Source organism: Amorphotheca resinae (assembly GCF_003019875.1).
Source record: "Amorphotheca resinae ATCC 22711 unplaced genomic scaffold M430scaffold_14, whole genome shotgun sequence".
NCBI classification, from domain to species: Eukaryota; Fungi; Ascomycota; class Leotiomycetes; order Helotiales; family Amorphothecaceae; genus Amorphotheca; species Amorphotheca resinae.
The window spans coordinates 569991-580897 of NW_020194484.1; the positions used below are offsets into that span (position 1 = coordinate 569991).

At 45.0% G+C, this 10907-nt stretch overlaps 2 protein-coding genes across 2 annotated transcripts; both read right to left on the bottom strand.

Annotated features, from left to right (window-relative positions):
• Positions 1 to 5294: 5294 nt before the first annotated feature.
• M430DRAFT_37681 (hypothetical protein) lies at positions 5295 to 7212 on the bottom strand. Its single transcript, XM_024867164.1, has 4 exons — positions 7086 to 7212; positions 6458 to 7027; positions 6255 to 6395; positions 5295 to 6208 (listed from the first exon to the last, which is right to left on the bottom strand). The coding sequence occupies exons 1-4, from the start codon at positions 7143 to 7145 to the stop codon at positions 5441 to 5443; spliced, it is 1539 nt and encodes a 512-aa protein (XP_024716745.1). The 5' UTR covers positions 7146 to 7212; the 3' UTR covers positions 5295 to 5440.
• Positions 7213 to 7413: 201 nt separating this feature from the next.
• M430DRAFT_148238 (hypothetical protein) lies at positions 7414 to 9424 on the bottom strand (the record flags this gene model as incomplete). Its single annotated transcript, XM_024863111.1, has 6 exons — positions 7414 to 7735; positions 7802 to 7957; positions 8011 to 8220; positions 8272 to 8580; positions 8633 to 9237; positions 9289 to 9424. The coding sequence occupies 6 exons, from the start codon at positions 9422 to 9424 to the stop codon at positions 7547 to 7549; spliced, it is 1605 nt and encodes a 534-aa protein (XP_024716746.1). The 3' UTR covers positions 7414 to 7546.
• Positions 9425 to 10907: the final 1483 nt, after the last annotated feature.

Sequence of the window (10907 nt, forward strand, 5' to 3'; positions counted from 1 at the left end):
AGGATAAATAACAAGGTTTTGGCTGTTTTAATATAACGTATTAGGCGTTACAGATGTTGTAGTAAACAGTGTGGCTAGGGAATACTTTAATGTGTAATAGTACTTCTAGATTAAGGGCCGCTCTATATAAATTATAGTCTAGCCTATATCTCTACTAGTCTTGTCTACCTAGGTAGGTAGGTACCTGCCTTAAGGAGGGGCGTAACTTGGATATTACGATTAAAAGAAAGCTAGAACGTCTCTTATAAAAGACTAACAGCTAAAGTCTTTCTATTAAGTAAGAAAGGATATAAGGGGAAAGAGCGCTACATGTAGCGGCTTACAACAGGTATAAGGGGTGCTGTTAGACAACAGGGCAGACATTAAAATGATGACTCTAGGTAACGACACAGTATTGTGCCTGGTAGTTAAAGGTGAGCGCAAAGCAGTAATGCGTGCTCTATCAATGACGAGAGGCAGATTTTGCGTTGCAGAATTACTTTAGCTTACCTGTTCTTACACTCTGCTGCTCGTAGCGGACAAAACGCGGTAATAGAACTACTCTTCGAGTATGGGCCGATATTGAGGCGAAAAATGAATCAGGAGCCACTGCATTACACTAAGCGGCTAATAGCGATCACGGTGCTGTAGTCCAGCTACTGCTAGATGAGGGAGCCAACATCAAAGCAAAGGATAATAGAGGAGTGACAATGCTTTATAAGCAGCTAGGTATGGCGACGATAACGTTTCACGGCTCCTTGTAGACAGCTGCTAATCCATACCTTACTCCTTCCTTAGCTAAAAGTTTGTGTATAGATCTTTAGTCATAAGGCCAGCTCAAAGGGCATATCTCTAGATTTCATGCTCCTGTGTAACTTCAGTTGATTCTTCGAATATCAAAGGGAAATAAACGAAAAATGGAAATACACGCTGTCTTTCTTGGTGTCTCCTCTATTATTCTCATTACCGCTTTCATTACATCGTTGATCATCTGGGTGCATTGGCGTCAACATAAGAAAGACGCAGGCCGACCCTCTCCTGGCTATGGACAGTCTTGCGCCATGCAATAATAGCTGCTACTTCGATTGGATCTAGAATCTTGTTGTCTATCTTGTCGGCCTCGAGGGATGAGAAGACCTGTGTGATACTCCTCCTTTGTTTTGGGAGGATCTGGATTATAAGACAACCGGGTTGTGGAAAAGACTTTGGAAAGCTTGGTATTGAGTGTTATAGGTCGGGTCTATCTGGGAAAGCTGTTCTCTTGTGCTGCATAAAACATATACATTAGATTTTGTTATGTGTCTGCAGTTGCTTTCTTGGGTTAACTATCTTTCTTGTCTAGGGGATTGCTCGGAGCCAGGAGGCGGTCGTTATGATAAAAATAGGTCTAGCTTCATTTGTGTTGGAGTTGGCAGTTGGCAGGGCTCTTCCTCCTGTATGCGTGGCTACTCTGGCTGCTAGGAAAGGCTTGGTACAAGCGGTACAGCCTTTTACTTGCCCTTATCATAAGTGTACCTAGATGCTTAACCGCCATCATTCCGTTCATCGTTGCTAGGGTGTATTCGATAAACTGGGATCTAGCACTCTGGGTAGGCAGCCTTCCTTGTAGCTTAAGGAGTACGATCTAACTAGATGCAGATTCAAAGTGCCGTGGCTACTCTATGGTTTAGCCGTGCTATAGTTATGGGGCTATGTTCTCTTGCCCAGCTAGAACAAGTAACTGGTGACGACAAAATACCTCTTGGGCCATCTACCCCATTAAACTGCAGGATTTAAGGGTTTGCAGGCTTGAAATTCAGGGTTCAGTAAGAATTGTATAGGTATAGGGTGGAAAACCTCCAGAAATTTTAAATATGCCTCAGGTCATTGCACCCTTAGTAGAATGACCGATTGGGCTTCTTATACCTGTCTCGAATTCGATTGATTCTTGGTCTGGCGTGGTTAGGATAAGAATGCTAGTCTGTTGTAGCAGTGATACAAATGCATATGCTATATTTAAAGCACCCCCTACTCATAAATATTAATTCTGGCTTGCTAGTTTTGATAGAGGCTTACCCTAATCATAGCATATTATCCACTCCCTTTCAATCTAAACCCTAACTTCAGTCAGGTTGGGAAGAAGATGTGGGTTTTCTGTCCTGCTACCTGCCAAAGCAAGTCAGTTCCAGTTTAATTAATGGCTGTAACGACAACATGGATCTGCCCCCCTGTAGCGGATGTACTTTCAGCTGTGTTGGTTTGTACAGGCCTATCTTAGTCTAGGATGGTTGATCCTCTGCATAGAAGGTATCGAATATAATATCCACACAACAGCATCATGTCTTGGAGATTCCTATATCACCAGTGGGTAAGCTATGATGCTCTGCCAGAGGGGCTATGGACATACTGTTATTGCTTGCCGCACTTACCATATCGAATTCCCATAGTTCTTGAAGCTGGGTAGAAGATGTCAATCTCAGCCCTAGAAGTCCTACCTCCAAGCCGAGGATGCCTTGTTGTGGCAGTGGGTTGCCTCTAGAACTATTAGTGGATATGATTTAAAGAGCGCCTATGTAATGTTTGATGCATTGTCAGGTGACCCACATCGCGTAAGCGAGCCTCACCTTAAACCCCACCCACACCAGTAGTTAGATCTCTAGACGTATCAATGCCAAAGGATCTATCCCATCGCGATTCATCGCCGTGAGCCAGGTCACATGCATGTAATCTGCGCTTTGTCTTCAAATAACATGACCAGGGACTATTCTTATCCTGGTAGATGAAGACTAGCTAAATCATGCTATGACTTGACTTGACGGGTAGTAAGGTGCTTGCATGCAGGACAGGACAAGAAAGCTGGCGCTGCTGCATAGAGTGCATTTAGAGAAGGCTGCACTCTCAGATGCTTGAGCACTCGGTGGAGCTGCTAGGGCTTAATAGAGCGCCCTATGGTAGCTCATGTACGACCTATCTTATCTGAGGTTTAGCTTTATCAGCCTTAGACAAGGGGGGGAGGTATAAGAAGCACACCTTTCTAGTCCTCTTGGACCTCCCATCTTCCCCTTTATACTTCACAATTTATTATTGCGTTATACCCTGTTGTCTCCATCATGGATTTACCACCACCTCAATATACATTGTCCATCATAAGCTTGGTCCGTCCTCCTTGGTATGCGTCGCCCATCACGAGCCCAACCCCTCCTCCGTATACATCGTCCACCGTCGGCTTAATCCCGTCTCCTCAATATGCGTCGCCCGCCATGAGCTTGATCACACCTCTCTCCTGCAGATGTGGATCCATATACAGAATCTCACCTGAAGTAGATGAATGGATCAAAAGCACAGCCCCTATGCCTTACCTTTATTATTGTACAAAGATCTCTCATCTTGCGAACACGGCAAACGCGCATATTAAAGCTCGCGCCACTGGCTATAACAAGAGTGGCTTTACAGCTGCTTCGCTCCCGCGAGCATGACTGGCCCGACAATGAATGTCTTCGAAAGTTAGGCTTAAATCACTTCCTGCTGCCGTTGTCCATGATATCGTCAAGCCGCCCTACTATCTTGCTCGAATGGCCAAGAGTGTAGGAAAATAGAGAAAGAGACAAGATCATTGAGAGTCTCTCAATCAGTTTATGAGTACTTTTGAAGATCCTTGTCATACTAGGTCTCGAGACGCCTGAAACCTTAAAGCGGCAAATGCAAGACACAGGTTTCTATATGTTTCTCGTACTGGTAATGTTTCTAGAAGCCTACGGGTCCCGCTTCGCACCTCCGGGTACGGTCTATCTTGCATCACAAAAAAGGTTGCCAAGGGGACATTGTTCAGGTTTTGCACGCCGCCAGTTTGATCAGATTTACGGCTTGAAGGACGATCTCATATCCCTCCCTGGTGTATTTATGGCGATTAAGCAGCAGCTTCCTTGAGCCCTGCAAGTATTGGAAGGGCCATTTGTAGACTAGGATGAGAACAATCTCTTTGAATACGTCTCGCAAAGATTACGTCAAACTCGAGATGAGTTGCCCGGACTGATACTTTGGGCGACAAGAGAATGAAGCAGTGTCAAGGCCCGAGCATCCACACATATTGACAAGTATGCTCAATATAGCTCAAGCCTGAGCGATCAAGGCAACTACCAGGGGAAGCTGAGCAGATGCATCAGGAGCTCCTCGACTTCCGGAAGACAGTCTTAGGGCCTGAGCACCCCAGACTTTAACAATAGAAGTAATATAGCTCAAGCCTTAAGAGCCTCTCTTTCCCTCCTTAGTCTCACCATTTTGCACTTGCAGTCATACCTGCCTCGATTCATCAGCTTTTAACAGTATCGATCCTACCCCACAGCTACCCATTGAAACAGTGCTGAATACTCTTTCCGTAATTGCACAACAAAGAAATTGTTGCTCATCGGCTTCCTCCTCTCGTTCGTTCCCAACTCAGCCGAGAAAAGCTGACCCGCTGCGCTTGCAAAGGCCGAGTCAGCTATCCCTCTCACAGTCTCGACGAATTGGCTCAAACACGCCCCATGGCTTTCAGGTAAGGAAAATATTGTCTTGAAGAGAGTTCCGGAGGGGGGTTTGGCTTTACGTCGGTGCACCATTGCTGCTAACACTTGAACTAGTACACAGAGAAGGTGGACCCATTGCGGACTAGATGCACCATAGATTGACTCGCCGATGATGAAGCAGGGTTTGAAGTACAGCCTAAGATACTGCTCCAACTCATCCTGCAGCAAGTATATCAGAGCAAACGACTGTAGAATCTTAGGAGGGGTTGAATATCGTCTGGCCAACCGTTGTTGAGGAACCCGGCAGTGCCGATTGGTCCAATCTGATCCTTGTCCCTGAGGTCCTTCAATGTGCAGGGCTCATGCGTATTTTTAACAAGTCTGGAATAAAAGTATAGGAGCTGCCCTTGAATGCTTTCGAAGTCAGGGCTTCGTGATTGGAAATGGCCGGACACAGGCTCTTGGCCCATAACGTCAGTCCGACATTTCCACCTTTGACTCTCGCTTAGTATTGTGTAAATGAAAACAGCAGAATAAGACGTACATTGGCAAGCAAAGAAGTATTGGGACTTGAGCCGCTTCTGTCTAAAGCTATAGTCGTACGACGGGTTGACGTAGCTGATTGTGATCGACCTGCGGGAGCTGTAAGACAGCGAGATACTGTTCCAAGGTACCTTCAGCGAGAGTCGTCGGTAATACTCCCAGTACAATTCTGGCAGCCTATCCCCAGACATGCCAGGGATTGCCTGGAAAGAATAGGCGGTCCACTTAGAACGACTCGCGGTCCGTAGATGTCTATAAGAACAGAAGTTCTATATAAGCGGATAGGTTTCCTTAGATAAAGCTCTGTGCTTAACTCAAATAAAGTATTTCATACCTACTTTAGTAATTTACAGTCAACCTACTCTTGATAAGTGACAGCTCCACTATCCTTACCTAGAATACCAACCCGACTATACTCTTAGACACTAGCAGTCTTAAGCGTTTGTCATACTATCCTTCATTATGCACAAAAATGGAGGAATATCCTCCCATTTTACATTTGCTAAAATCTTTCCGAACGGGAATCCTCTCTTATCTAGTTCTTCAAACACATCTCTACACCATCTCTCCTCTTTATCTTCTCCGAGCTCCGAAAATGAATGCATGGCTATTCGTAAAGAGAAGCATACATTTTGAGGACCCATGGTTTGTGTTTCTGGAGACAGAAGGTAGGGGATGGATCGTGCAATGAGCGTCGCTGTTGTGTGTATTTCTGACTGGAGGTGGACCTGAGGGAATTGATGTAGAGAAGTTGAAGAGGACGGTATAGAAATAACGTTGGTGTAGATTAAAAGAAGAGCTGCCCAATAGAAGAGATGCATACGTGCGATTTCGAAGCTTGGAAAGCTAAGGGATGAGTCGGTCAATGGCTGTAAGTCGGAAAGCGTCGCGGAGGCGATTGTCCTTGATGACGTCTCAAAACATAGTGGCGTGGTTGATGAGTCCACAAGGTTAATATACCACGTACGAAGCTGACGTTCCATAGCCCAATATCTCTCACGTAGAGATTCCATCTCCGTCGGCGAGGGTAATATCGCATCCATTGAAATAGCACGTTCTGTTCGCTCAATAAGATCGGGCATTCGAGCCATAATATCGAGAAGGTGGTGGAAGTCGGATTTTGGAACCCTTTGCCATGGGATAGTCAGCCATTCCTTATCTCCAAGGTAGCTTGATCTTCGTGTTGCCAAAGCATAAATAATCTGTAATCAGTCAGTCGAGTTAAGAGAAGGGCGAAGGGAGATATACTCCAGTGCGCCTGAAACCGAGGAAAAGTCGGTGGCTCAATTCAGATATGTGCAGTCTAGGACCACGTAGCTGAAAGAGTCGAGAAATTCCCTGGATATGACTTATCCATCCCCGTACATCCGAGCCGGGTGTTTCGAGTACCTAGTCTGCATATCAGAATGGACAGCTTCAGCGAAATGAGATGGACGAAAGATTGGACTAGCCTCAAAGACCAATAGTGTCATGCAACTCGCGAGTGTTTGCTCTTCAAAAATGAGATCGCTTGACAGTATCGCTTGAATCCCTTCTAGCGCTTGTCCATAGACAGCCATGCCCTCGTTTTGCAGCTCCACGTTTTGATGCTTCCTTCCTAGTCGAACTAGGCTTAAGGCTGTTATGGCGAGGGGTAGAGAGGTATTGTTTCCAGAATTACCAGTAATCTGAACCGTTTGGAGCCAAGATACTGGGGGGTCCTGCTTAGCCTTTCCGCCTTGAGGGATGTAGTCGGATAAGAAGTGCTCGAAGAGCTGAGATAAAGAGGTTGACACTTTTTCGGACTGCTCTAGGATTGACGATTTGGTGTTCACATTTCTCGCCCCTTGCTTTAGATGGAGCTCGCTATGGTCATATTCGATGAAAGACGGTTCCGTCATGGGATTCAATGGTTGCTTCCTCGCAATCAATGCATCGCGATCCAATGCACTTAAGTTCTTGAAGTGCCTGTTTCGTTGATATCCAGTACATTGTCGTTTAGATTTCGTACACTGGCCACAAGAGGGCCTTCCTTGATCACACTGCATCCAGTTCCCATTTAATAACTTTCCCGGCGAAGCATCAGTGGTTCCTGCATACCTTGATTCTCCGTTTTCGACAAGTGTTGCATCCTTGTGATTTCCCAGCTACGCCTACCATGGTTGCATTTGCTACAAGTCTCGGGATAATTGTGGAAGGATATGACAGCTGTCGAAAGATGTTGCCTTTCTGAGTGATGACAGGAGGAAGATGTTGAGATCGAAGTAGATATATACACCGTTAGCCTTGCGTCCAAACTAGTCTTAGTTAGGAGACATCTTGCGAATGTCAGATTATCTATGTACGCGTTGATCGTCCCCACACCTTTTAACGTAACACCAATTAAACGGAACGCCAAGAATGTCACCACGCGGCATTGCAAGATGTACTCGTAACTTGGTTGCTTTGGTTAATCCAGATCTAATATCACTTTAAAAGTCCGAATGTGAAATACAAACGTAATTGTGCATTTCCCTGGGTATGTGGACAACGAGAGCACAGTCAAGATAAATTGCAGGCACTCATTGAACCGAAACGAGTCTGTCCCGCCACTTCTCCTCCCTCTTCTCCTCCCTCTTCTCCGCCCAACCCTTCACCATAAGAAGGAAAATGACCCACGCCATTAAGGTCGCCGTGATACCCATAGCAACAGTTGTAACGACCATCGTATTGACACCGTTGTCAATCATAGATTGCACAGTGTCTCGGTTCTGTGACATCTCTACGTCAGATTGATTCTTGACTCGGGAGATTGCAAGAGGGGCGGATAATCTTACACTCGCCATAAGCATGAATCCCCCGCAGATGAAGCAAAACGAGCAGACGAGCTCCGAGGGTGGACGTGATGGGTACATCGAGGTTGGTGGGGATATTTGAAGAAGTAGATAACTGCAACATCGTGCTGCTGATGCGGAAACGAGAAGGTTTCCAAACTAAGTACATCAGCAAGGATTCTAGGGATAGTGGGGAAGGAGCGGGAGGTTACTTGTTTGTGCATCATAGTTGATTCCGTGCTCATCTGGTGATGTCCGCCAAGAATCATGCCCAGGAGGAAGATAATCATCGCTGGAATCGGGTTTATCGAGATCCCTGGTTGCGGTTGCAAATGTTTAGAGAATTCGCCATCATGGGGTAGAGCTTCAGGATATGCCTTGACCAAACGACGAAGTGCCTTTGACTCGACCATTAACCCGCACTGGAAATGGGTTAGAAACTTTCCACCTGTTAACTCGCCAGGGTCACCTACCAATCCGCCACCAATGAACAAAAGAGAGATAGCAACATGTTCCAGATCTTGAGGAACCCACGCTCCACCCCAAGCGGAAAGATGCTCTAAAAATACGTTCGTAATCCCGTACAGGAATATGACAAAGCATTCAACCGTCTCCATTGAAATCGAGGCAGTCCGCTTTGCCAGATTGGAAGGTTTGAGATTCCAGGCCCATCCGAATTCAGCGAAACAGCCTATCCAGCGACCAAGTGTAATGATTCCAAACCCAACAAAAATTCCTCCTTTGATGAAATGTGCTAATCCATTGAAAATATGTTTCTCGTGCTGTTTCGTGAGTATTAGTAAGTTGTTCAAGTATCCCGGTCAACATACGCACGAATATCCCAGCCATTGTGACAATTCCGGTACAAATGGCGACAAAGCCAAGAATGAGCAGTCCTCGATCAACAACATCGAACCACAAGTCTAGGATCCGTACAAATAGATTCGATCCGGAAACGTTGGCCCACCGCCGACTCCATGTCATAGGTTCATCGTATCCGTGCTCGAGCCTTGAATTGTAATGTAAGTGGACATCAAAAATCGTCTCGGAGTCAGTCTCAACAGAAGATTCCGATAGATTGGGGTAAGGAGAGGCGGCTCTGGATGACGAAGTTCTGCTCGGTTGATTCGAAGCTTTCATATTGCGCTCCTCTTCCCTGGTCATCCTTCCAGTTGCTTCTGCGATAAATGGTGCGCGTTCATCTTTGATCCCGGAATCTGATGTCCTCCTAATGGAATCTTTGACAATTCCAATAATGAAATATGCAAATATGAGAGCAGATAAGGCCCACCCAAGACCATTGTGGGAGGCTTTTGGGTATAGGTCCGGAGTTCTGGAGTTATATGCCAAACCAAAAATTGTGCCGATGCCATGAAGACCGAGGAATGCGATCTGGGACAGATATCGGAGATTTGACTTTGCTATATTGAGCATCATGGCTAGCTTAAATCAATTCGCTGGACTGCATTTGACTTCGGAGGGAAACATACAGATGGGTAAAGCGCCGACCCAACCAAGAAACATAAATATGATGTGGGCAAGAAGTAGATTTGATGAAGTGTGTTCTTTGAAATAGCTTTCGGCTGGAATCGGCGATGAAGATACATCTTCACTGCTTGCGTTCATAGGTGTGGCTGTCAGAGGAAGTGCTTGAAATATCATTGCCACTGCGACGTGGACATGAAAATGAGGCTGCCACATCGCGCTGACGATGAAACCTTTCCTATTTGATTGGTAGCTTCGTATAAGAAGTAGTAAGGAGCTAGAAGCACAAAGATATGTGAAACGATTTATGAGAGTGACTTGACAAAGGACAGAAGGAAATACTTTATATACTACGCATGGTCCTTCCCATGGCTGGGTAATCTCGGATTCTCGTCACCGCCAAGAACCAGAGTATCCTCGGAAGCCGGTGTCGAAACATTCTTACGTCTTTATACACGTTGCTTCCATAATTTTTCGCATCTTGTAACTCCAAGAAGTATGCTTGTAATACGATATGATATCGAGTACATGGAAAGTCTTGCAAGGCCGCGAGTGAGGCTGGCTTCATACCCCTGAAACATCAGCGCTAAGCCAAGATGGGCTACATGTTGCGAGACAAATAAAAGGGGATAAGTATAGCAATATTATTATTAATGTAGTAATACCTGTGGCAAAATTGAGAGTCTTGTCAGGAGCGAAAAATTGAAATGGTGAGACAACTTCCTTTCCGAAGCCTTTCAACGGAACGACGAGCGCTTTATTGCACATTGGAGGGGATGGCAGTGAGCGTATAAAATGGGTGTAAGGTGGCAGGCACTATGGCATTTTACGAACGAAGATATAAAGGACTCAACGGCATCAGAAAATCTGTTGAAGATGCGTTTACCTACCTTATCCGTACAAAGTGTAATGCTTTCTGTACGCACAGCGGGGTTGCATCCGCTCGTCGTATTACTGTGTTAGTATGGGTGCAGAATTCGGTGAATACAACGCCTATCAACCAGGGCATGGAATCCATAACCAAAAGTCGAGGTATTGTGAAAGACATTGATTATCCTAAGGTAGGAAGGAAAATATGCTTGGAGATTTTATTCAGAAGGTGATTAGATCGCTATACTTTGATGTATTAAGAAGCCTGGCAGGTGAGCCTTTAGAGGAGATTTTTGGGGCTAAAGTATATAAATCAGGGATGTGGTTACTTAGTGTAAAGACTGTCGAAAGGGGAGAAAGAAAATGAATCCAAGCTGCTACAGAGATGTCTAAGTTAGTGTCAGGTGTGTATCTATAGAGTAGAAGAGTTAAAGGCAGATGTATAGTATATTCGAAGACAAAGGTAGGTAGCCGTGTAGATTATAAACTTATCTCTAAATCCCCTTAATTTCCCTAGCCTGTTCTTCCTTCTTATACCTTACGAATCCTTTACGTTCTCTTAATAGTATAACGTAGTTACTCTACTTCTAATTTCTAAGCCTTTATATATAATTTCTAAGCCCTTACGCCTAATCTCTAATCTTTATATAATCTCTCTTAATAAGGCTCTTAATATAATATCTTTCCTTTTTAGCTTCTATCCTTAGAAGCTTTTAGGTAGAAAGAGAGACACTATAGACTTATTAGGCTAGAA

What these genes read in the sequence shown, in the direction of transcription:
- M430DRAFT_37681 (XM_024867164.1), bottom strand. Translation starts at nt 7,145, where the DNA reads ATGGTAGGCGTAGCTGGGAAATCACAAGGATGCAACACTTGTCGAAAA. An exon ending in GTCGAAAACGGAGAATCAAG is followed by an intron (nt 7,028 to 7,085) that starts GTATGCAGGAAC and finishes AACTGGATGCAG; the next exon opens with TGTGATCAAGGAAGGCCCTC. An exon ending in TGACACTATTGGTCTTTGAG is followed by an intron (nt 6,396 to 6,457) that starts GCTAGTCCAATC and finishes TATGCAGACTAG; the next exon opens with GTACTCGAAACACCCGGCTC.